General features: G+C 43.2%; 1 protein-coding gene across 1 annotated transcript; it reads right to left on the reverse strand.

Moving 5' to 3' along the window:
* Positions 1-27321, reverse strand: LOC308077451 (uncharacterized protein). Its single transcript, XM_080418132.1, has 23 exons — positions 27093-27321; positions 23492-23643; positions 22627-22760; positions 22130-22249; positions 20815-20988; positions 19808-19952; positions 19250-19399; positions 17757-17893; positions 17356-17502; positions 16970-17110; positions 15419-15536; positions 14730-14879; positions 14421-14479; positions 14080-14223; positions 13052-13196; positions 12536-12685; positions 8583-8719; positions 8260-8412; positions 7925-8065; positions 6302-6419; positions 5608-5760; positions 4885-4988; positions 1-4503 (listed from the first exon to the last, which is right to left on the reverse strand). The coding sequence occupies exons 2-23, from the start codon at positions 23547-23549 to the stop codon at positions 3004-3006; spliced, it is 4278 nt and encodes a 1425-aa protein (XP_080274258.1). The 5' UTR covers positions 23550-23643; positions 27093-27321; the 3' UTR covers positions 1-3003.
* Positions 27322-27599: the final 278 nt, after the last annotated feature.

Below are 27599 nucleotides of genomic sequence, written 5' to 3' on the forward strand. Positions count from 1 at the left end.
TATCTTGATAAATCAACTTTTATTGTCACATCACAGGTTTACAGCTGTAAAACAGTGGGTGAAATTCGTTTTTGTGCATGCTCCATCGTTTTAGTTATTTTCATACAAAAGGAGAAAGGGAAGAAGAAAGGGGGGCTAGGGGGAGCAAGGGGAAGAGAGAAAACAACAGTTTATCTACATATTTACACATCTAGCCGGTGTGGTAAGTAGGCTACCAGAGGTTAGACATAAGGTGCGTGAGCAAAGCAGCAGATATATATTCTGTACATGATATGGTCGTTACAATAATTGCAGGGGCAATAATTATACAAATCAGTGCGTTGTACATGGGATTAAGGTGCAGAGAGTCAGCGCGTGTCAGGTTTGACCGAATAGTACACATAACCGGTAACCGTCACTGGTATAATCCACAGGCATAGGCACACACTCATGACAATTAACTTTGTCCACTATTTTGAGAAGGACTTCATCTTTCCCAAATTGTTCAGCTTAAAAAAAGAAGCACACCTTTGGTTTAATGTGCCACACCCAAAGTGACATCCGGTAGGTAAGCTTCCATTTTTCAAACTCTTGCAAAGGAAGTTACTTGCTCTGGTGTTACAAACATTTGGCAATTTAAAAACAAGTTTTGTATAAAAAGTTAAAAATAATAAAGAAATAAGTTTTACATTCCTACACATGAAGTAAGTCACTGACAGGAGTCTACGTCAATATCAGTGCATAACAGGGAGGGGAGATGCACCTGAAGGTTCAAACTACGGCTGGGCAATGATGAATATTTCAAACTTTTACCTCGATTAAGATTAACGAATGACACTTTTTTTTTAACCCATTAAAACCGAGAATCTGTGATTTTTTTTATTTTAAGCATATTACTAAGCGGAGGAAAATAATCAAACAAGGATTCCTCATTGTAGAACGAAGTATAACACAGGGTTAAGTGGTTTAATCAGCCTCCATGACGTGATTGAGTGTGTGGATGTGGTGAAAGAATCACCAGGCCTGTCAGAGCCAGAGGCTCATATCTGAGGCAAAGGACTAGCATCTCCTGCCCTACATAATATTTTAAAAAAAACACCACAGTGATATACTAACGGTATGACCATATTAGGAGAATTCCAGGGTTGAGAGCTTTGAACCACTCTGACCCATCAGTGTAAGAGCCCGGGTCTGCCCATCTGTGTATACCGGCCTAGTCTGGTTGTATTAGGATCAATTGTGAAATTTGAATGGAGGACGTTTGCCTGATGATTCAGCCAGTAGGGAGATGTGGCGCTTACGACCCTTCCCATGACTCATTGAAGATGGCTTCCATGAATGAGAACCAAAAAGAGAGCTTCAACCCCAGACCAACCAAGACGATGTGTTCCCCAATACTTCTCTCCTGACGTGGCTGTGGTAGGAGGTTGCATCTACGTACTAGGAGGGATGGAGAGCAGGGTCAGGTGGCGCCGTACCATCCACAGAGGGACACATGGGAAACTGTGGAGGAGACGCCCACCGTTTGAGAGTTGAGCTGCATGTCTGTCAGGCTGCACAATGCACATGCCCAGTCCCTGGGAGAGACACCCGGAGAACCCACACTGTTGAATCAACATCTGGATGCTTTGTTCAGACTGCACCACAAGCTAGCTCTCTTAGCGTTGACTGTTGCGTACCCGGACTGGCGAGTTGGCGTTCAGGGTTCGATCCCAGCTAAGATCACTACAATATGTACAACTTATCATGGGGAACATTAAATGAGCACATGGACTCAGACCTATAAGGAAAATGTGTGTTTGAACAGCCCAAAGAAGGTTCCTGCCCTGATATGATCACGGACTACAAAGAGAACCACACCGACCACCACGGTGCGTTTCATTGTCAAGATGACAGAGGAGAAGCTGACGGAGGCAGAGGCTGTTGTCTTCCATAGGGTATTCAAACTGCTTGAGCATAATTTTTAATCACGTCTTATTGTCTTTAGTGTTCATTAACATCCAAGCCAAATAAACAAAGTATTTTATTTTTCACTCCTCCTGCCCAACACTCCCTGCTGACAGGTGCCGCCCAAGCCCATAGGAGTATGTGCAGGGATAGATATCACTGTCCCCGCTTGGCTTCCCTCCCCCGAACACGCCAATTGTGTTAGTATAGGCGCACGACAAAGCCGGATGCACCGCAGCGGATTCGAACCCCCAGCCTCTGCAGTGGTGGGCAGGCGCCTTACCACTGCGCCACCCGAGCGCCAAAATGTGATACTTTTCACAAGGAGAAACTGACTGACAATTCCACTTAAGTGGTTATTGTCAGAATGTTCAATGAAACTGTGAATGCTAATGATATTCATTTATGGCTGGCTAGATATTGCACTGCGAAAGGCCCACGTGCCAAGGAGAGAGATGAGGATGTTGGACAACTGCCGGACCCCCCAGGGCTACAGGGCCTGAAACAGATCCCACCGTGATAGTGTTGGGACAGAACAGAGGTTACATACACTACCAGGGTCAGCCCAAGCTCTGCCGCAAGTGTGGTGAGCATGGGCACCTGGCAGAGGCTTGTAAGAAAGTAGAGAAATTGGTCAAGGACAGCCCTAGTTAAAACCAGTACATCATTACTGTAGCAGCTACAGCACAATGATCATTAAAATAACCATGTACAGTATGAGTCTGTATTCACAGCACGCAATGCATGAATGCATGCAAGCATGCACATAGATGTGCTGGGTAGTAGAGTAGTTTGGAAGCTGCTCTGATTTCATCCGTACACAATTCCAGTTCATGTTTTGAAGTTCTAACATTTGTAAAGGCATTTCTAACAATCAATGTGTCCATGCAACAGCCAAGGATCCTGTTGAACAGTCCTTGAGCAAGGCATTCTACCTGTTATTGCTCGTTGACTTTGTGTTCCGGACGACTATTTTATAAATGAGCGAAAGATAATGATCCAATGTATCCAACTTGTCTTTTCATCTTCAGAAAGAAAAAGAAGAAAGTTGAGTATTTCAAGTGCATTGGTACAGTTTCACATCAACCCAAGATGCTTAGAGAGGAATGGGTCAGTATCACATAGAATCAATATCAGGCTTGATCTTGCAGCAGGTCCCTTTTTCCTCACTGTATCGATGACAAAGCGTGCCTTGTCATTCGCCTGCATCCCACCGGTCATCTCCCGCTCAGAGTCGGTTAACACCCTCTTCTCCAAAAGTTTGTCAAGGACGCCGTTGAGCACAGGAAGTGAAACGCTGTCGACGAAGCTGCTCCGTACAGAAAGCAGTCTGTCTTCCGATGCAAGTCTCAGTGTATGCTGAACTTGTTGTCTTCTTAAAGCAGGAGCTGAAAGCTGTACATAGCGTTCCCATGCACAGTCAGAGGTGTTACCGTTTCTTAGAAGCAGCCTAACATGCCTAAACCTTCCCTCTAAAATCACATCAAATGTTTCAATGTAATTCTGATAGGATGATTCATCAACTTCAAATCTTGCCTTATTTGGTTGAATTATAATGGAATCATCTTGAGGGGAAGTGGACAGGGTATATTCTTGCTTTGGGATTAGTTCACAGGGAGGGTTTCCAATGTGAATCTCATCTCCATGTATGCTCCTCCTTTCGTTCAGCACCTCACGCAGCACAACGTTCCCTGGTAGCAGCAGTACTTTCAGGATCGAACTGGGATCATCATCAATGATCAATGGTGGTGTATAAAACAGTAACACCAATGCCCGGACAGGATTTAGGCTGTCGTCATCCTTGACATTACCAAAGCCCGAAAATCCAGTTACGTTTACGATAACATGCGTTTCTGTGATCACATGGGGGTAGATCAGCTCAATGCCCTCATCCATCACATGGACAACAGACAGGGATTTGCCTCCACCAGTGGAGCAGATCTCGCAATGTGGAAGGTGTAACTGACACACAGATCCCTGAGGGCATTTTATGTCAAACAGTGGTCCTGCAGGCTTCTTGCCAAGCTGGGCTAGAAGCCTTCGGTTCCAAGGGACTGTCCCGTAAGTCACATCTCCCTCTGCCTTAATCTTAAACACAAGGCCAGTCACAATACATTGGAACAGTCCTGTTTGGGTACAGTGGAACAAATAGCTTTCCCTGTTTGCTACAACAATTATATCGGGTGTAATTCTTTGTGTTTTGTCCAGTAGTATAACATCATTTAAGCTGTGGGACCGCTTTGCTCTGAAACTTGCCTTGTTCTCTATACACATAATTTGGCTCAGTGAGGATAGGCTGTGAGAACGAGAGAGGGAGATGGATTCTCCCATCTTACAAGGACCGAAGCATGAAGTTAGATCAGCTTCATCTTGGAGATGTAGAGAGGACAGTGACACTTTACCAGAATAGTCTGTGGTTGACAAATTGCAGGCTGTGTCACATAACATCCTTTCTTCTGGGAAATGTTGTGATGGGGAAGACAACATGGGGCACACTGTAGCTACAGAGGGATACCTGTTAGGTGTAATTATTTCCCGTGGAGCATCTTGGGACAAGTGACCTGTAGGACGTGCTTCCTAAAAAAAGAGAACAAAGAAAAGCAAAGAAAATCATGGTTAAAGAAAAATAGACATTAACCAAATAATAATTCTAGAGCGCCAGCACTTAAAAGTGAGTAAAAGAGTCAGGTGAGTGCTGACTCATGCCCTATGTCTTAACATGCCTTGCCTTAATTGTGCTCCAATAGTAGATAGCGCTCAGCCCACACAAAGCCATGTAGGTGGTGTAAGTGACTAACATATTTTGCATCGTGAGCTTGTAGATAGACTATTTCGACAATTTGGGGGGGGGTTGAAAATGTATGAACATTCACAATCACAATGATGAAGATTATGCAAAATAATTGTGATTATCTCAAATAATTGCAATCAGTAATAATCTAGTCTAGTGCTACTAACCTGAGGACTGGTCATTTCGTAGTCTGAGTGTGTGAATGCAGACTTGTAGGTGAGGTGACTGTAGCGGTAGTTTGAGTTGTCATTGGAAGAACCGCTGGAACCACCTAGAGTAATAAAAAAAAATCATCAATATCTCATAATAATGACCATTCTTTTATATGTTCATGTATACATTCCCTGTTAAATAAATTGTTTTTTCCTCATGCACTGCGTTTAATATTTGTTGGTGACAGGTATAGGCAGCTATAATGAGTTGTTATGGTTTTTAATTGATTCATTGATCATGTCATTCACAAAGAGGTCACGTGGTGTTGGTGCTACGTCAGTCAGGCAGTGGTAGTGAAGTCAGCTGTTCACCTGCGGGTTCTCATGAATGAAATGGAGAGTTTTTGCTAACCGCACGGTATAGAGCAACACTATAGCCTACTATGATTCACTTTGTCATGATGTCGCATTTATTAAAATGACTTTAATAAAATGAACAAACGCAGTACCCTGGAAGAGTGATTTTAATGACAAGCAGCGCGTCTGGCAGGTAAACTTTCCCCCCGATTTAGCCTCTCGGTGACTAAATAAGATGTTTGGTAGTCGCCATACAATATTATTTTTTAACGTGTGTACGCCCAATCGCGCATGTGTGTGTGTGTGTGTGTGTGTGTGTGTGTGTGTGTGTGTGTGTGTGTGTGTGTGTGTGTGTGTGTGTGTGTGTGTGTGTGCATGTACCAGAGCTGATGGTAGTGGAGGTGGAGTGGTCCATGGCAGATGAACTGGTGTTGGTTTCTTCGTCAGTTGTCTTTTTGAAGAAGTCGTGCTGTAGAGCGCAGGAGGGTGTGATGCGGCTCTTTGGGTCGTAGTCCAACATGCACAGGATCAGGTCTGTATACACATTATTCACATTAAAATGACTACAGGACTGAAGTCCCAAGGTAAGCGTGCTCTACTGACAAGGAATCAAGGACGGGTGCAGACTCACAGCAAACAGTCATAAGAAGCAATCCGCACTCACAGAAGAAGCGGCCTGTTTCTTAAGACACATTGTTCATTAAACACATATTTATTATAATGTTAGTTACTATTAATGTACTACTGCTGCTTCTACTACTACCAACACCACCACCACTACTAGAGAGAGTGAGAACTCCACAAAGATAATTTATCAGCTTCAGTTCTATAGTGTTCCAGTCTGCTATATATCTTCTTCTTTTTTGGTCTCATCCCTCCCATTTTCACTTCTTTATCCTGAGTACAGTTCTCTCTCCTGATCGGATAAAAGTGGTACCACAGCCTGAACATTTATTTTCTGCTTACCAAAGAGCTGGAGAGACGCAGAGATCCCGTTATTGAACAAACACGCTACAGTATAGCAATGATCAGAATACAGAGCTATTTAACGCAGATTTTATTTTAATTAATTTACCTTTGAACTTCAGGTAGTCACAGGGGGCGTGGCCTGCTTCACCTGACCGCCGCCCCCCTGGCCCTCCGATCTCCACCCCCAAGATCTCATGGAGGTACCTGGTGGCTGGGGCCTTGTACTATTAACAAACACACACATTTGAAATATTTATTTATGTCCACATAAACAGAAGTACAAGATGTACAAAGGACATAAACACTGCCAGTGCAGTCAGATAAAGGGAAACCAGCCAGTTACAAAGTGCATGTAAGGCAGAGCATTGTTACATACAAAAAGAAATGTTAGCATACTTGTCAAACACAGCGGACAACAATCATGGGTAAAGGAAACAACGCCTCCTCCAAATTGAGCGGCTTCCTATAATAGCTGATATTGAGAAGTACCTTGCTAATTGTTTAGCCCTCCTTTTCACAACCAACTTGTGTACGTGCCCTAGGCTACCAAAGATAAAAACCAAAAGTTTACATAATAGCCTAGCTGAGAGATGATCTGCTCTAGCTGATGATATTTTAGCACTTTGGTTAGGAAGGCTTCCTCTAAGCTGTAATCAAAAGTACAGCCGACCTCGAGAATGAACACCTCCTTATGGTTTCAGGGGTGTTAGCTGAAATGTTAGAGAACACAGAATCATCACTACACAAGCTAAACATGCTCGGCTTCACAGTAGAATGCTTAAACAGCATGATGGAGGACCTAAAAATAGAAGAGATATATTTTGATATCAGATCCACTATTCTGTCATGCCTACTTATGTAGAGTCCCCTGTATACATGGCACCCGTTTAGGATGTGGGACATGGTTTCAGCTATTTGTTCATGACCATGATGTATACAGTGAGGAGCATGGTTGCCTGGAAACCAGATGGAGAGGTTAAGTTTAGATGGTAAAACCTGCAACCTTGCTTTCAGAGTAAAGACAACAATGCATTCATCTAAAGCAACATTTTTGAACACAGAGTGAGAGACAGAATGGTCCGCAGCAGGGAGACATGCAGTCTTAGCTCAGTCCAATGTTGCCGCTGTCTTTGCTGTTGTGCCCATAAGAGGTGACCTCGGGCATTAGTCAGTGGGAGTTGGTGTTCTGTTCCACACACAGTCATAGATGCTCTGACAGAAATACTGGAGTCAGATATCAAGTCCTCCGAGACAGCCATCGCCTCAGAGTTAGACCCTACCCACTTCAAGGTAACATCATCAAATTGTGAAATCAGTTGTGTATCACACATAGACACGCACGCGCGCACACACACACACACACACACACACACACACACACACACACACACACACACACACACACACACACACACACCCCACACACACACACACACACACACACACACACACACACACACACACACACACACACATTACTTCATTGACCGGTATCCAAAAGGGGTCTATACTTTGTCCCCTCCTTTTTCTACCTCTGAACCCCCCCCCCCCCCAAAAAAAAAACAAAGCGTTGCGAGATTGTTGATATTTTGGAGAAATGTCGGCTATTATGACACGCCCAGAAACAGGACGCTAGGGTTCATGTGGTTAATGTTAATGGATGATAAAAGTATGAAGTTGTCTAGAAGACTTCATGTTGAGGGTCAGCTGAAGGTTAAGTTGCAGGTACCTTCTTTACATCCTTGTTCTTCTTAACCGTCCAAAGCCCGTCTGACAGTTTGTCAAAATACTTCCTGGCTTTAGGAGCAGCGTCAAGCATGTGGCTGGGAGGAACACCCAGGACCTCTACGATCTTATTCATCTGGTCCACCTACACACAGAAGATTGATGGAATTGGGACACCAGAGAATTCAACATTAATATTTAAACAAAAAAATAGTTTTGTGTGTGTGTGTGTGTGTGTGTGTGTGTGTGTGTGTGTGTGTGTGTGTGTGTGTGTGTGTGTGTGTGTGTGTGTGTGTGTGTGTGTGTGTGTGTGTGTGTGTGTGTGTGTGGCGTCGGTACCTCATTGGAGCCACTGAAGAGTCGTTCTCCAGTGTGCATCTCCACCAGGATACAACCCAGTGACCACATGTCAATAGCCAGGTCGTACGACATCCCCAACATAACCTCAGGAGAACGATAGAACCTGCTCTGGATGTACTCAAACTGACAGATCTGATAGAGAGAGAGACAGAGATTGAGTGCAAGAGAGAGAGAGATTTTAGACATAACATAAACACCTACCTAAAATGGTATGAAATTATATGAAATCAAGACGTGCTCCTTGCCCTATACGTGCATGTGTACTGTATGTGTGTGTGCGTGCGTGTGTGCATGTTGCTCACCTTCTGTCCCAGCAGACAGGATGATCCAAAGTCAACTATTTTGATAGCAGATCCTTCAGGGTTACACAGTAAGATATTCTCTGGTTTCAGATCACAGTGGATTATTGACAGCTCTGGAGTGGCCAGGAATAATAAGGCTATTGACAGAAACAAAGAACATAAATGTAGTAATCATTGTCATTATTGGCTCTGTGCATACCCGTGGTCGCAGGTTTCCAGGAGGTTGCATACCAATTTCCTGTTCTGGTTCATTTTCCCACAGTTTCGTTTGACTGACTCAGCAGTACATTTGAATAGGAAACACAGATGAAGAGGTCATGCGTTTCCCGGCGGGGGTCCCGGCGGGGTCGTGGCTGTCACAGCTTGTTTCTAAACAAACTATTAATTATTTTATTCATTTTCAGTCCAATTATAAATTAATGACATTCTTATCGAATATTTATTTATTCTAACCGTGTTTTGGGGTTCATTCACGTATTCTCATTATGAAAACAAGCCCAAAACAGAAAATAGCCGATCTACAAGCTCACAACGCATCTTTGGTTTTGATTGCACATCACTAAATTGGATGAGATCTTACTTGGAGGGTAGAGAACAAGTGGTTGACATCAACGGAACCATGTCCTCATCCCTCCCGGTGAGCTGCGGGGTTCCTCAAGGCAGCATTCTAGGGCCGTTACTGTTCCTTCTATACATTAACGACATGAATGCTGCCTGTAACTGCAAACTGTTCCTGTTCGCTGATGACTCGGCACTCCTGATCTCGGGTGAGGACAAGTTGCAAGTTGAGGAAGCTCTCAGCTCTGAACTCTCAAAAATCCGTACCTGGCTTACCGATAACAAACTGTCACTACACCTTGGGAAAACTGAATCCATCCTATTTGGGACCAAACATTCCCTCAGTAAAATGAAGGTAGATGACTTCAAGGTCATAGTCGATGACACAATCATCACTAGCAAAGAAGAGATTACCTATTTGGGATGTATTCTTGACAAATAGCTGTCAGGTGAAAGCATGGCAACAAAGGTGGTCAAAGGAGTAAACCAGAGAACCAGATTTATGGGCAGAGTTTCCTCTTTTGTCAACCCTCAGGCCCTCAAGACCCTCTCGGGGGCCCTGATTCAGCCCCTTTTTGACTATGCTAGCTCCTCTTGGTACTCTAACACCTCAGTGTCACTGCAGACTAAGCTTCAAACCTCCCAAAACAAACTGATCCGACTACTTCTCGGACTGGGGCCCATGACCCACCTCTCTCCCACTCACTTTGCCAGCCTAGGCTGGCTCAGGGTGGAAGACAGGGTTAAACAACTAAAAATGGGTCTGGTCTTCAAAATTGTAAATGCAGATTTGCCCGAAATGCCCCCTATACCCGCATATCTGTATAAATACCTCGAAAAAGTTAGTGACACCCACAGCCACGAAACTAGAGGGAGCGTAAACAACAATCTGGTACCACCCACCCATAAAACAAACATGGGCAAATTCTCCTTCTATGGCACAGCCACCAAGGAATGGAATAGTCTCACCCCATCCCTCAAAAAATGCAGTTCGCTGGGCTCATTCAAAACAGCCCTAAAAACTCATCTTTCTGGAGGCCGAAAGAGGAGATAGTACCAGTTTCCCTGTAGACAGACGACCCCCCCCCCCCACCTCCTCTTTTTTGTACATATTTTGTATTTCCTCATGCATTTTTTGTATATAATCGTTATTTTTCCATGCTTCACCCCCCCCCCCCTTTTTTTGTACATTTATTTTTTATTTTAATTTTTTTCATGCTCCTTTTTTTGGTACATAGTTGTATTTTTTTCTGTATTATCTGTATTTTCATGTTGATTTTTGAACTGTTTGGTTGCTACTATATATGTCTATGAAATTAATTCAAGGACCCCAACGGAAACAAGTCCGCAAGGACTTTTTTGGCCGGACCTTTTAGTCAAAAGCATTATAAATGTAACTGTGTTGTTTTACATTCTTTTGCCTAATAAAAATTTCAATCAATCAATCAATCAATCAATCTTCATCAAGTCGCTTATAATTAGCAGACATGGCAACACTGATCAACAGCCACCGCAGCCAGTGCTGCAGACTCAACGCTGCAGAGACAGTTTCAGCCCTGTCTATAATAATCAAAGTTGAACAACTACGTGACCTATTTATTAGCTGAAATTAATAATTTGTTTATAAACATGCTGCGGCAGTCCCGCAGTGCGTGTATTATAATATCCATGACCATTTCAAACCGATCAGAATGAGCCTCTGTATCCCCGCTCTGAGACGACCTAACGGACAGAATTCAGGCTCAGCTCCCCCAGACACCCAGTGCGCTAAATGACCATAGCGATTTTTAGAATTTCAATAAATAAGCATAAACAAACTACTTCACGTGAACAATGTTGGTGTAACTGAGAGATTTGGGTGGGGATATATATTTTATATGCATAGATCTACAAATAAAATACATGTTCATGTCAAATCTATTTCCTGGTTCAGAGGTGCGGGGCGAGGAGCGAGAATACTGGGCAGGGAGACAAAAATGTTTCTCTGTGGTGGGAGGAGCCACAGTAGCCTACAGTATATAAGAGTCATGATAAGAGTACATTATACACTATAAAATATAACCCAGGCCCGACGCCATCAAAACAAAAAACTTGTTTTTACCTTAGATTTTTTTTAACTACTCCTTTAAAGGGGCCCTTCACCGATTTTGCACCCTAATCCTGTTTTAATGAAGTTGAGGACATAAACATGGAGTGTGTTTTGCGTATTTTCTTTCACCGTAAAAATGAAACATGGGATCATCCCATGTTTCCTGTACTGTAGTTCCAGTCAGACCGACCCTCCAGCTGATGTCAATCACTTTGTTAATAACGCTCTAAGGTGTCAATTGCCTTGTCTACCAGAACCTCCACAGTGAAGGAGTAGGAGTGGCACTCCCACAATAACTTCAGAAGATATATAAACACCATCTAACAGCAGTAATATTTGCAGACACAAAAAATAAGAAACCTCTGTCTGTCTGGAACTGCATTTTCTCCTCAGTGGGTTGACTAATAGATCTGAACTTGCACAAAGGCGCAGCCAAATTTAAGCTGTTTATTAGCGTTTTTGTGAACGGTTCTCACAGACTATGGGATCTGTAGTCATGGTTGCAGTCCCATAGCCCAGATGGACGGTGGGCAGAGCATGTGAGCGGAGCGGAGCGACACGATTTTGACGTGAGTGTGGAGCTGATTTATAAAAAGGTGGGATCGCTACTCGGAGCGAGGACCGCCTGCCGCTCCAAGCGGCCCCGGCAGGGGCCGCGCACCGAATGTTTGAGCATGCTCAGTCGCACAGACTCAGAGAGACACAGACATCCAGCAGTGCACAGCGCACCGCTGCGCACGTCCTCGATCAAGATTTCATTAGAATTTCTACTTTCTTTTTCTTTTCTTTTTTTACTGTTGAGTGGCCCGGTTTGAGCGGAGCATGGAGCGAGAGGTACGCAATAGCGAGCGTGAAACCAGCCCCCTGGAGCGCCGTGCGGCATTTCCACCCGCTCCGCTCACATGCTCTGACGGTGGGTGGAAATGACGTGAATGCACTAGTTTACCTACTAGTCCATTAAAACAAATGCAAAGTAATAAGTCAAACTAACAACAACAAAAAATCCACTTCTCTTTCTTGAACACTTGATACAGTCTCATAAGGTAATTGACAGTTTTAATGGGGGGGATGCCAAATGGTAAGTGTTTTTTTGCCAGCTGGAAACACAAGGCGCTCTCTTCCAAATACCCAGAGTATACCCAGGTAAAAACGGCTGACAGAATAGATGATCAGTGCCTCGTCATGCTGATGTCGCTTCCAGCATCGCTTAAATATGTGACGCTCCGATTTAAAACAATTCAAAACAAAAACAAACGCCTCGGTGGACACAGACCGTAATGGCTTTAGATGAGAGAGGTGTGCTTACCTGTGCAGACCTGCTCTGCAAACTTCCTGGTTTGGCGGAGGGAGACCCCTCTGAAGTCGGTGTTCCTCAGCAGGTCATACAGGTTGTAACTCAACAACTCAAACACCAAACACAGGTGGTTCCTGAACATAAAGTGATGCTTCAAGTGAACTAGAGAGACACATATAAACAGAAGGAAGGGACAGACATGAGTTCAAGGGAGCAAGAGATAGATCTGGATCAGAGATGAATAAGCAATAGCTTAAAAGGTAGAGTAAGTGAAATTATTTTGTTAAAATAAGTGTTAAAGCTCTCTTTGCTATAGTGTCTGTTCAGTAACAAAGGTCTCCCCATCTCTCCGGTTGTTTAGTAAACAGAAAATACATATTCAGGTCAGGATACCAATTCTATCCAATCAGGAGAGAGAACTCATAAGGCTACAGGATAAACAAGTGAAATTGGAAGTGATTAAACAAAACAAAAAAAGATCAGACAATTGGATGTGGAACACTGTAAATCTGATTTGTGTGTGTCTACCTATATATTTCATCTCGGTGTTCTGCTTAATCATGAGTTCCAGTAGTCGTAGTTCGATCTGTGCCTGGTTCAGAAAGGCCCTTTTGTTCTTACTGATCTTAATGGCCACCCATTCCTGGCTGTGGTGGTCGTAGGCCTTCACTACCTGCAGGACAACACAGGTCAAAGGTTAAAACACTCTACATGTTCTCTGGTGGTCGTAGGCCTCAACACTCCTAAGAAAACACAGGCCAAACACTCCACACCTCATGCTGGGCCACCAAATATGCACTACATTGGGCTTTTCTCAAAGCAAGGTGCTGTTTTTACCAGAAACAACACAAAGATAGTATTTTATCATATTTATTTACAACTAACAGATTCTGTTACTGTTCTCACTTCACTTCTATTTCATCTATTTTTATTTTCGATTTCTACCCATTTCTATGATGTTTTTATTTATGTATATTTGTCTGTCACTAAATGTTTCGATTAAAGGTAGGGTAGCAATTATTAAAATAATTGCAAAATGGGTCTATGTTCTGATAGTACTCGTTACTATAGAGTGTCCTGTCCATATAAGGAATCTCCCATGTCTCTCCAGCTCTTTATTAAACAGAAAATGCATTTTCAGAGCTCTCTCCTCCTGATTGGCTCAAGTGTTGTCACCTACCTGAAAATGTTCTATATTCTGTTTACTAAAGAGCTGGAGAGACCACTGTGACTGAACAAACGCTCTGTAGCAATGATTACTATCACAATATAGTACTTTAACCTTTGAACAAAAACAAAAAAAAATACCAAAAAATATCACTTATCCTTCCCTTAATTGAGTACAAAGCACCCCAATGGAAACAAGCCATAGCGCTTTCTTGGGTTTAAAATCCTCTTATCAGACCTTGTATTGAACTGTACCTCCCTGTGCTTGTCTTTGCAAAATTTTAAGCATTCAATCAAGCAATCATCATTCATCTCCTCCTGTCTTCCCCCCCTCAACTCTCCGCCGCCCTCCTACTTCTGTCCTCTCCTCTGTCTCCTCCTCTCCTCACCTGTCCGAAGGAGCCCTTTCCAATCAGAGAGTCGATCTTGTACTGGTCCAGCCACTTCTCTTCGTAATTGATGATGTAATCATAGTTGTCATCATCGTATCCATCGTTGTGACCAGCCAGCCTGCGCCCGCCTTTATAATAAACCTGACAGAGACAGATGGTTATATCATTACATTAGTATAACACACCTGGAAACAGGTTATATTATAACATTGGTATAAAACACAATTTGGGGTGGGGTTGAAAATGTATGAACATTCACAATGATGAAGATTATGCTAAATAATTGTGATTATCTCAAATAATTGCAATCAGTAATAATCTAGTCTAGTGCTACTAACCTGAGGACTGGTCATTTCGTAGTCTGAGTGTCTTCTATTGGGAGAACCGCTGGAATAACCTAGAGTAATAAAAGAAAATCATCAATATCTCATAATGTCCATTCAATTTGACCATTCTTTTATATGTTCATGTATGCATTCCCTGTTAAATAAATTGTTTTTTCCTCATGCACTGCGTTTAATATTGTTTTTTACATAAATACAAGAGTTTGCAGCGCGACAAACGTGTGTACGCGCATGCATGTGTGTGTGTGTGTGTGTGTGTGTGTGTGTGTGTGTGTGTGTGTGTGTGTATGTGTATGCATGTACCAGAGCTGATGGTAGTGGAGGTGGTGTGGCCCATGGCAGATGAACTGGTGTTGGTTTCGTCAGTTGTCTTTTTGAAGAAGTCGTGCTGTAGAGCGCAGGAGGGTGTGATGCGGCTCTTCGGGTCGTAGTCCAACATGCACAGGATCAGGTCTGTATACACATTATTCACATTAAAATGACTACAGGACTGAAGTCCCAAGGTAAGCGTGCTCTACTGACAAGGAATCAAGGACGGGTGCAGACTCACAGCAAACAGTCATAAAGAAGCAATCCGCACTCACAGAAGAAGCGGCCTGTTTCTTAAGACACATTGTTCATTAAACACATATTTATTATAATGTTAGTTACTATTAATGTACTGCTGCTTCTACTACTACCAACACCACCACCACTACTAGAGAGAGTGAGAACTCCACAAAGATAATTTATCAGCTTCAGTTCTATAGTGTTCCAGTCTGCTATATATCTCCTTTTTTTTTGGTCTCATCCCTCCCATTTTCACTTCTTTATCCTGAGTACAGTTCTCTCTCCTGATCGGATAAAAGTGGTACCACAGCCTGAAAAAAAAAATTCTGCTTACCAAAGAGCTGGAGAGACGCGGAGATCCCGTTATTGAACAAACACGCTACAGTATAGCAATGATCAGAATACAGAGCTATTTAACACAGATTTTATTTTAATTGATTTACCTTTGAACGTCAGGTAGTCACAGGGGGCGTGGCCTGCTTCACCTGACCGCCGCCCCCCTGGCCCTCCTGTCTCCACCCCCAAGATCTCATGGAGGTACCTGGTGGCTGGGGCCTTGTACTATTAACAAACACACACATTTGAAATATTTATTTATGTCCACATAAACACAAGTACAAGATGTACAAAGGACATAAACACTGCCAGTGCAGTCAGATAAAGGGAAACCAGCCAGTTACAAAGTGCATGTAAGGCAGAGCATTGTTACATACAAAACACAGCGGACAACAATCATGGGTAAAGGAAACAACGCCTCTTCCAAATTGAGCGGCTTCCTATAATAGCTGATATTGAGCAGTATCTTGCTAATTGTTTAGCCCTCCTTTTCGAGAGGCCGGCCATTTGAAGGCCCCTCACAACCAACTTGTGTACGTGCCCTAGGGCCTAGGCTACCAAAGATAAAAACCAAAAGTTTACATATGTAGCCTAGCTGAGAGATGATCTGCTCTAGCTGATGATATTTTAGCACTTTGGTTAGGAAGGCTTCCTCTAAGCTGTAATCAAAAGTACAGCCGACCTCGAGAATGAACACCTCCCTATGGTTTTCATTAACAACAATGACATCAGGGGTGTTAGCTGAAATGTTAGAGAACACAGAATCATCACTACACAGGCTAAACATGCTCGGCTTCACAGTAGAATGATGATACAGCATGATGGAGGACCTAAAAATAGAAGAGATATATTTTGATATCAGATCCACTATTCTGTCATGCCTACTTATGTAGAGTCCCCTGTATACATGGCACCCGTTTAGGATGTGGGACATGGTTTCAGCTATTTGTTCATGACCATGATGTATACAGTGAGGAGCATTGTTGCCTGGAAACCAGATGGAGAGGTTAAGTTTAGATGGTAAAACCTGCAACCTCGCTTTCAGAGTAAAGACAACAATGCATTCGTCTAAAGCAACATTTTTTAACACAGAGTGAGAGACAGAATGGTCCGCAGCAGGGAGACATGCAGTCTTATTATGCAGACTATTATTCTAGCTGCCTCCAGTTTCATAATAAGCGGCAGGGGCGATGCATGGATCAAATCAAGTCTGCTGGAGTACTCAGAAATGATTACATCGACCTGATCTCCCACTCGCCTGCCACATTGTGACCCAAATATGTGTAAGTCTCGTGACGTGAATAGACTTTAAGGGGTTTATTGCAAATTGTGAAATCAGTTAGTTATCACACACACACACTCACACTCACTCACACACACACACACACACACACACACACACACACACTTTACTTCATTGACCGGTATCCAAAAGGGGTCTATACTTTGTCCACTCCTTTTTCTACCCCGAACCCCCCCCCCCCCCCAAAAACAAAGCGTTGCGAGCTTGTTGATATTTTGGAGAAATGTCGGCTATTATGACACGCCCAGAAACGGGACGCTAGGGTTCATGTGGTTAATGTTAATGGATGATAAAAGTATGAAGTTGTCTAGAAGACTTCATGTTGAGGGTCAGCTGAAGGTTAAGTTGCAGGTACCTTCTTTACATCCTTGTTCTTCTTAACCGTCCAAAGCCCGTCTGACAGTTTGTCAAAATACTTCCTGGCTTTAGGAGCAGCGTCAAGCATGTGGCTGGGAGGAACACCCAGGACCTCTACGATCTTATTCATCTGGTCCACCTACACACAGAAGATTGATGGAATTGGGACACCAGAGAATTAACATTAATATTTAAACATAAAATTACTGGTTTGTTTGCTTGTTTTTTTGTTTGTGTGTGTGTGTGTGTGTGTGTGTGTGTGTGTGTGTGTGTGTGTGTGTGTGTGTGTGTGTGTGTGTGTGTGTGTGTGTGTGTGTGTGTGTGTGTGTGTGTGTGTGTGTGTGTGTGTGTGTGTGTGTGTGTGTGTGTGTGTGGCGTCAGTACCTCATTGGAGCCACTGAAGAGGGGTTCTCCAGTGTGCATCTCCACCAGGATACAACCCAGTGACCACATGTCAATAGCCAGGTCGTACGGCATCCCCAACAGAACCTCAGGAGAACGAAAGAACCTGCTCTGGATGTACTGATAGATCTGATAGAGAGAGAGACAGAGAGTGAGAGACATAACATAAACACCTACCTAAAATGGTATTGATTATTAATTAATCACCTACCACAGAACAAATTGCATAATTATAAGACCACATTTTGATAAACTCATCAATGTTGCTCGTTAAAATCAATCCATATTCTGGCTTTCACCAATGATATGAAATCAAGACGTGCTCCTTGCCCTATACATGCATGTGTACTGTATGTGTGCGTGCGTGTGTGCATGTTGCTCACCCTCTGTCCCAGCTGACAGGATGATCCAAAGTCAACTATTTTGATAGCAGCTCTTTTAGGGTTACACAGTAAGATATTCTCTGGTTTCAGATCACAGTGGATTATTGACAGCTCTGGAGTGGCCAGGAATAATAAGGCTATTGACAGAAACAAAGAACGTAAATATAGTAATCATTGTCATTATTCACCGATTTTGCACCCAAATCCTGTTTTAATGATATTGAGGACATAAACATGGAGTGTGTTTTGCGTATTTTCTTTCACCGTAAAAATGAAACATGGGATCATCCCATATTTCCTGTACTGTAGTTCCAGTCAGACCGACCCTCCAGCTGATGTCAATCACCTTGTTAATACTGCTCTAAGGTGTCAATTACCTTGTCTACCAGAACCTCCACAGTGAAGGAGTAGGAGTGGCACTCCCACAATAACTTCAGAAGATATATAAACACCATCTAACAGCAGTAATATTTGCAGACACAAAAAATAAGAAACCTCTGTTTGTCTGGAACTGCATTTTCTCCTCAGTGGGTTGACTAATAGATCTGAACTTGCACAAAGGCGCAGCCAAATTTAAGCTGTTTATTAGCGTTTTTGTGAACGGTTCTCACAGACAATGGTATCTGTAGTCATGGTTGCAGTCCCATAGCCCAGATGGACGGTGGGCAGAGCATGTGAGCGGAGCTGAGCGACACGATTTTGACGTGAGTGTGGAGCTGATTTATAAAAAGGTTGGGTCGCTACTCGGAGCGAGGAGTGCCGAGGACCGCCTGCCGCTCCAAGCCGCCCGGGCAGGGGCCGCGCACCGAATGTTTGAGCATGCTCAGTCGCACAGACTCAGAGAGACACAGACATCCAGCAGTGCACAGCGCACCACGCGCGCACGTCCTCGATCAAGATTTCATTAGAATTTCTACTTTCTTTTTTTTACAGTTGAGCGACCCGGTTTGAGCGGAGCATGGAGCGAGAGGTGCTCAAATCAACGTGAGCGACGGAGCGACGGGGAGCGGTCAATGTGAGCGAATAGCGAGCGTGAAACCAGCCCCCTGGAGCGCCGTGCGGCATTTCCACCCGCTCCGCTCACATGCTCTGACGGTGGGTGGAAATTACGTGAATGGACTAGTTTACCTACTAGTCCATTAAAACAAATGCAAAGTAATACCTGACAAAAGTCAAACTAACAACAACAAAAAATCCACTTCTCTTTCTCAAACACTTGATACAGTCTCATAAGGTAATTGACAGTTTTAATGGGGGGGATGCCAAATGGTAAGTGGTTTTTTTCCAGCTGGAAACACAAGGCGCTCTCTTCCAAATACCCAGAGTTGAAAATATCGGTGACCAGGTAAAAACGGCTGACAGAATAGCCATGCTGATGTCGCTCCCAGCATCGCATAAATTTGTGACGCTCCGATTTAAAACAATTCAAAACAAAAACAAACGCCTCGGTGGACACAGACCGTAATGGCTTTAGATGAGAGAGGTGTGCTTACCTGTGCAGACCTGCTCTGCAAACTTCCTGGTTAGGCGGAGGGAGACCCCTCTGAAGTTGGTGTTCCTCAGCAGGTCATACAGGTTGTAACTCAACAACTCAAACACCAAACACAGGTGGTTCCTGAACATGAAGTGATGCTTCAGGTGAACTAGAGAGACACATATAAACAGAAGGAAGGGATAGACATGAGTTCAAGGGAGCAAGAGATAGATCTGGATCAGAGATGAATAAGCAATAGCTTAAAAGGTAGAGTAAGTGAAATTATTTTGTTAAAATAAGTGTTAAAGCTCTAAAATAAGTGTTAAAGCTCTATATTCCAATAGTAATCTTTGCTATAGTGTCTGTTCAGTAACAAAGGTCTCCCCATCTCTCCGGTTGTTTAATAAACAGAAAATACATATTCAGGTCAGGATACCAATTCTATCCAATCAGGAGAGAGAACTCATAAGGCTACAGGATAAACAAGTGAAATTGGAAGTGATTAAACAAAACAAAAAAAGATCAGACAATTGGATGTGGAACACTGTAAAACGGAATCTGATTTGTGTGTGTGTACCTATATATTTCATCTCGGTGTTCTGCTTAATCATGAGTTCCAGTAGTCGTAGTTCGATCTGTGCCTGGTTCAGAAAGGCCTTTTTGTTCTTAATGATCTTAATGGCCACCCATTCCTGGCTGTGGTGGTCGTAGGCCTTCACTACCTGCAGGACAACACAGGTCAAAGGTTAAAACACTCTACATGTTCTCTGGTGGTCGTAGGCCTCAACACTCCTAAGAAAACACAGGTCAAACACTCCACACCTCATGCTGGGCCACCAAATATGTACTACATTGGGCTTTTCTCAAAGCAAGGTGCTGTTTTTACCAGAAACAACACAAAGATAGTATTTTATCATATTTATTTACAACTAACAGATTCTGTTACTGTTCTCACTTCACTTCTATTTCATCTATTTTTATTTTCGATTTCTTCCCATTTCTATGATGTTTTTATTTATGTATATTTGTCTGTCACTAAATGTTTCGATTAAAGGTAGGGTAGCAATTATTCAAATAATTGCAAAATGGGTCTATGTTCTGATAGTACTCGTTACTATAGAGTGTCATGTCCATATAAGGAGTCTCCCATGTCTCTCCAGCTCTTTATTAAACAGAAAATGCATTTTCAGAGCTCTCTCCTCCTGATTGGCTCAAGTGTTGTCACCTACCTGAAAATGTTCTATATTCTGTTTACTAAAGAGCTGGAGAGACCCCTGTGACTGAACAAACGCTCTGTAGCAATGATTACTATCACAATATAGTACTTTAACCTTTTAACAAAAACAAAAAAAATACCAAAAAATGTACCTTTAATTGAGTACAAAGCACCCCAATGGAAACAAGCCATAGCGCTTTCTTGGGTTTAAAATCCTCTTATCAGACCATGTATTGAACTGTACCTCCCTGTGCTTGTCTTTGCAACATTTTAAGCATTCAATCAAGCAATTATCATCATCCTTCATCTCCTCCTGTCTTCCCCCCCTCAACTCTCCGCCGCCCTCCGCTGTCTCCTCCTCTCCTCACCTTTCCGAAGGAGCCCTTTCCAATCAGAGAGTCGATCTCGTAGCGGTCCAGCCACTTCTCTCCGTTATTGATGATGTAATCATAGTTGTCATCATCGTATCCATCGTTGTGACCAGCTCCCTCCTTCTCTGGAGGAACCCCCTGCGCCCGCCTGCCCTTGCCTTTATAATAGACCTGACAGAGACAGATGGTTATATTATTACATTAGTATAACACACCTGGAAACAGGTTATATTATAATAGACCTGACAGAGACAGATGGTTATATTATTACATTAGTATAACACACCTGGAAACAGGTTATATTATAACATTGGTATAAAACACCTGAAAACAAAAGGGTTGCATTATTTTATACCATGACTAAAGACAATATTCACTTCGGATCGGCCAGAGACTGTGCTTCAGATAACCGTAGTATTAATATTTTATTCAATCTGGGAACCCATCGTCAAAAAAAAGGACAAACAGCGCCCTCTGCATTTTTTTTACCTTTGATTTGACTCAGGGAGGAGTGATTAAGTAGAGCTATGCCAACTGGAAAGTGGAAACCGGGGTTTTGGTCTGCCCTCAGCCCTCCACTTCCAGTGGTGCGCCTATGTTTTCATTCCCACTAACAATATTTCTCCACGGAACACTAACACAATTTCTCCCAAAGAACATGGATCGTTTTGGTTATAAGCCCACTTGTTTCTATGATGAAAGAACAAGTTAAAATGTCACTAACTTTTCGTGGTTTTGTCGGCTCCGAGGACGCTATTGTTAAATGAGTTTCCAGTGGGAAGCGAGCGCACTGATGTAAATCCCGCCCACTACATTTGATTGGGTAAAGCGCGGCCTGCTTCCTGATCTGAAGGCCCGCCCACTTGTAGCCAATGTGCATAGGTTCTCAACGCGGCTCCCGACAGATTCAAGCGCAGCTCTGAATCTGTTCTTGAGAGATTCATATTTATTTGACCCATTTAGAGCTGTTAAAAAGCCTATACGTTGTAATACCTTGGACAGCATCTGTATCACATTAGTTTTAAAGGTTTTTCAGAAAACTTGGATTTAGAAGGCGTTTTTTTAATCGGCCTCAGGTCTAAATCGGTTACGCTAAAATTAGCAACAAAAGGTAATAAAAAACATACGTGTCGATATTTTGGTGAAATATTTGACTATTGACAACTGACTGATATGTTTCTAGGTAGTACTAGTTCAGTGTGTGTGTGTGTGTGTGTGTGTGTGTGTGTGTGTGTGTGTGTGTGTGTGTGTGTGTGTGTGTGTGTGTGTGTGTGTGTGTGTGTGTGTGTGTGTGTGTGTGTGTGTGTGTTACCTCATTGATGTGCTTGTAAGTTTTGATGATGTCTACAGAGAGTTTCCTCAGTGGGGTGCTTCCTGAGTCTCTGAAACAAGGGGGGATCTTCTGCTGGTGTTCAGCCCTATCAGACAGCATCTATGCACACACACACACACACACACACACACAGTTAATTTGTCATGTGGTCCATCAACACCAGTCTACCTACCAACAGTTCATGGTGATAAACTAAAGGTAACCTATGAACACGTACACTCACATTATGGAAGGATACATTATCACCTTGGTACCTAGTTAGGAAAATTCCTATGTTACTAAGTAACTATTTTGTCCAAAAGGTTATATGAATTGAGACAAACAAAAATGTTAAAATTAATACATATATACTTGGAGGTCCTACCTAGACATGGAAAACATTTGAGAAGCACTGCTTTATTCTATACCTTCATACAGCCTTCCACAACTGACGTTGTAAAAGTAGAACAAAATAGATTTAACACAGAGAGACCAACCTGGCCGCCCAGAGATCCTGGGGTGGAGGAGAGCAGAGTGACAGGAGGACGGGTGGCCAGGCGGGGGCGCTCACACACCTCACACAGGATGCTGCTGCCCTGGTTCACCACTGTACAGCCATTACACTGCCACTCTGTCATCACAAGACAACACCATTCACACTCAGTTAAGCTCAAATTATTCTCCATTGCACGATTATGTCGCTTGGAGACAAGAACTGATCTTCTAGCTTGAAGATCAGTTCTTGTAGGCAAGCGACACAGTCAGTGGAGAGTATAAAGTGGGCACAAGTCACCTTTATTTATTTCAATCCCAAAATTGAGCATTGCAATCAAAATCTCATAATAACCTTCTCACACAGGATATGACACAGATGTGACACCAAAAAACTGCATGAAGAAGGCGTTGTCTTTTATGAAGTTTACTGGTACTTAATTTGTGAAACTGTAACAACAATACAGACATTTCACGTGTATGTGTGCGTGTGTGGGGGGGGACATGTACCTCAATGTGCATATGTTGTATAAGTTGTATATTCAGGGCTCACGAGCCACTCACATTTTCTCGAGACCGGATAGAGCACTCGCCTTTGGGCCGCAAGGTCTGGGTTCGATTCCAGGCGGCAAGCATAATAGCATGGCTTGGGTAACTAAGTTGTGCGTTAAGTACTAGTGGGAGCTGATGGCAGACATTGCACACCACCTCAACAATCCATCTCCCAGGGTGTCTAGCGCATTGAAAAGGGAAAAGGGGATAGACACCACCCTCGTGCCCACAATATACTACTTACTCACTCACTCACATGTTGTCTAACATTGTACCATATAGAGAAAAAGGTTTCAAGGAGTATTCTATTGGACCAACCTGTGCTGGGGGACAAGGGGATGGACATGGACTCTTCCTGAGCGCTGGAGGTGGCCATAGCCAAACAGGGTCGTTCACAGGTCGTGCAGAGCACAGCTCGAACCTCATTCACCTTAGTACAGTGAGAACACTCCCATGGAGACAGAGATGGGCTGGACAGGCAGAGAGGAGAAACAAACCACAATAAACTTTACATTCCTGGCATTTAGTTCAGTAAGTGTTTCCCAACCCGTGAGTGAGGACCACAAAGTGGGCCATGAGATAGAAGTTCACATACAAACAATAGCTTTAAAAGAACAAGATGTGTAGTATGTTTAACTATGACTATGTTGTAATCCCCCCCCGGAAAAATCTCGGGGGGAAATCTCGGGGGAAACAACAACAACACTACAAAACTGACAAACGTTAATAAAAACAATATGCAAGTATAATCAATGTATGTATTTTGTTGTGAGGTTGTGAGGAGGTGGTGAAAGGTAGCATCCTCTGGATGAATCTCTTCTTCAGTGGTGGTCTCTTCATGTTGTAGTTTAGTAAGAATGGCTCAAGCTGCTCTCAGAGCCCCTTTTATGCCAGGTGAGTACAGGTGATGGCCCAGACCCCCACACCTGGCACCCCATGAAGACAAAGACATTTGCATCACTATAGGCGAGGGTTGCTCTGTACATGTATGACTGCATAGCCACACATGTCTCCAACACCATCATAAAGTACGCGGACGACACGACAGTGATAGGCCGAATCGTCAACAACGACGAGTCTGACTATAGAGGGGATCAACTCACTGGCACTCTGGTGCCGGGAGAACAACCTCGCTCTTAACGTCGACAAGACCAAAGAACTGATCGTGGACTTAAGGAGGCCGTGGAGAGATCATTCGCCCATCCTCATCGATGGTGCTGTAGTGGAAAGGGTCAGCGAGTTCAAGTTCCTCGGAGTACACATCGAGGAGGACCTCAAATGGGAGACACACACCACACACGTGAAGAAAAAGGCTCAGCAGCGACTGTACTGGCTCCGCCGCCTACCCAGTTCGGAGTAGGATATCGCATCCTCAGGCTGTATAGAGCGTGCCAAAAATCCTGAAGGGGGCGTCAACAAGTGTCTTTTGGTAGCTGCGGACATCTTTGAGGGGTAAAAACCAGGTTGACTTAACATTGCCCAATGCCACGACCAATGCCTCGCCCCCGCAGCCTGATTTGCCCCTTCTGCTGGTGACGACACGTTGGCACGCTTAATAACAACAGTTCGGTTGAAGGCGTCCTAACAGGCTATGTCGCAGGCCGCGGCCTGGTATGGGAACTGTACTGCCCGAGAAAAGATCAACCTACAGCGAGTAGTACGATCGGCAGAGCTCCCAGCGCTCCAGGAACTGTACAAAAAGCGGTGCGTGGTCAAAGCCAAGCGCATCATCAAGGACAAGCACCACCAAAGCCACAAACTGTTCAAAACCCTACAACGACCGCGACAGGGCAAGGGGCTCTACCACAGTGTCAAGAGTACCACCACCAGGTACTGGTGCAGTTTTAATCCGGCTGCTGTCAGACTGCTGAATGAGGCAAGAGCCTTGTTCAGCGGTACTGTCCAGCTGGTCGCAGACCTTTTTTGGCTCTTCTTGAACACACCTGTGGATTATACCAGGGACAAATGACTTAGCTCCTCCTTGGATATACCTGTGAACTACACCAGGTACAAGTGACTTTCTTTTTTTTGCTCTCCCTCATGGAGCTACTTGCGGATTATACCAGGGTCAGTCCACTTTAGGTGGATTATGCGGTCGACACGCACTGACTTTTTTGCACCTTAATCCCATCATGTATAACGCACTGACTTTTTTTGTCTTTTTATTGTGCTTTTTTTCCCCTCTTAAGCACCTTAACGTCCATAAGTATATCATGCACAGTATACATACATTGCTGCTATGCTCAGGCACCTTAGTCATTTTTATCTCAGGTACTATTGTAAATATGTAGATAACTTGTTTGCCTTTTTGTTGTTCTCTTGTTTGATCTCCTTCCCACTTGCCCCCCCCCACCCCTCTTCCTCCTCCCTCCTATTCTTTCTATGGAAATAACATTGCGATGGGAACAATGTACAAAAACAAAATTCACCCACTGTTTTACCTTGTAAACCTGTGATGTGATGTGACAATAAACCTGATTCTGATTCTGATTCTCTGCTGAATGGATAGGTGGTGATTGGCATGCCCGCGTGAATGGACGAGGAGGCGGGCTAATGGCCACCATTCTGTTTGGATTTTTTTGATTTTTTTCACTGCCTGTTTTTCAGTCAGTCTTTTACTTTATTTTCTAGGGGAGGTGAGATTTTAGTTGGGCAGGTGGCCGCCTGCCCTGCCTCTATGGTGCGCACGCCTCTGGTGTAGCCTACCACTGCTTTACATGTTAATACTTGTTAAAACAACTGGCCCACCCAATCGATTTTGCAACAAAAAAAAAAGATTTTATTTTATTTTTTATAATTAATTTTTTGATTTAAAAAAATCTGTAAAATCAGGCAAAAATAATAATTAAATAACATAACCCTAACCTAACCCTAACCGTAAAACCGAAATAAAGTAACAAAAAAACGCACAAAATACACCCAAAATAACCGCAAATTTTCGTGCGCGCGGGTCGGGGACGCACGCACGCTAGCGTTCTCGCTGCGCCACTGGAATGTGTCACGTTCCTGTATTTGTTTTCAACATGTCACGTCTGGGCACTGAAGTCAAGTAAAAATCCCTTTCATGATATTTAAAGTGGGCCCTGAACCAGAAAAGTTGGGATTTTTTAAACCTCCAAATCCAAACTGCTACGCCTACGCTCTAATACTCGAATAGCCTAATGGTTGAAATGAACACAAAAAGACCAAGTTGAAACCGAAACTCGACTCTTGAATGATGACACATTAAACCTAATTAAGTATCATAAATGACCGTACAGCTATAGCTAACTACTTTACTGCGTTGTGTACACGGTTTCGCTTCGCTTGTCTACAAGAACAGCCCTGATACATGACTGTCTGTCAGTCATGAATGAACTTCAACCTGGTGTTTGCACTTTCTCCCTTTTTGGCCCGTACATCTACATAAACGTTCAGATTTCAAATATAAAGTGTTTACCGCATGGCCACGGATGTTACAATTATGTACGGCCCATCGAAAGTACCGTGTGTTCCGTATTGTTCAATAAAAAAGCATTTTAATCCAATCGGTGGCCATTTTCTCTGTATTTTCTCCAACCACGCGACCCTATCGGTTGGGAGGTGTACTGCACTCTGATACATTACAACTATGATAAAATGGCCACCAATCGGATTAAAATGCTTTTTATTGAACAATAGATAAGATACGGGTACTTCTGAGGGCCCGTACATGATTGCAACATCCGTGGCCATGGGGTAAGCACTTTATATTTGAAATCTGAACGTTTATGTAGATGTGCGGAGACTGTGCGGACCAAAGATGGAGAAAGTGCAAACACCAGGTTGAAGTTCATCCATGACGGTCATGACAAGACATGACAAGACATGACAAGAACAGACCATCAAGTTAAAACCACACAAGCGATGCTTTAAATTAAGCTTTGTAAATTATACATACTTGTTCAGGTTCTATTGCTCTGACACTTCGTTACTCCATTGCTCCGCACACATATGGAATCAGATTCCTGACAAATACTCCCAACTTAAAAGGTTTCAAAAGCACGCAGCACAACAATGACTGTCAGGTGGTGATTCCATTGTTTCTGTGTTTTTTTGACATTCCATATGTCTGATGTTAAAACTTAAAACTTACAACAGGATACATAAGTCAAAGTTTGAACACGGAACTGAACTTGTTGCGGATATGGACCACGACGAGTACAGGCGGGGCGGATGGATGGGGCGGGTATTAATAACGCACGCACACACTCCGTGGCTGACACGCTCTCGTGTGAGCGTGCAGCAGACAGTGGTGTAAAGTAACTGAGTACATTTGATTTACTCAAGTACTACTTGAGTAAATGTTGAGGTATTTTTTTTACTTTACTGGAGTATTTACAAATTTCAATACGTTTACTACATCTCAGAGGCAAATATTGTACTTTTACCTCCACTACAATTATTT

This window comes from Gymnoscopelus braueri (assembly GCF_963280865.1).
Source record: "Gymnoscopelus braueri genome assembly, chromosome: 21".
NCBI lineage: Eukaryota > Metazoa > Chordata > Actinopteri > Myctophiformes > Myctophidae > Gymnoscopelus > Gymnoscopelus braueri.

Bases quoted from the DNA above. Each gene is read 5' to 3' on its own strand.
- LOC308077451 (XM_080418132.1), bottom strand. From the start codon at position 23,549: ATGGCCACCTCCAGCGCTCAGGAAGAGTCCATGTCCATCCCCTTGTCC. The intron at 15,537-16,969 runs GTACCTGCAACT...GTTTGTTAATAG, and splicing joins AGAACAAGGATGTAAAGAAG to TACAAGGCCCCAGCCACCAG. The intron at 14,880-15,418 runs GTAAATCAATTA...ATGTGTATACAG, and splicing joins TGACTACCTGACGTTCAAAG to ACCTGATCCTGTGCATGTTG.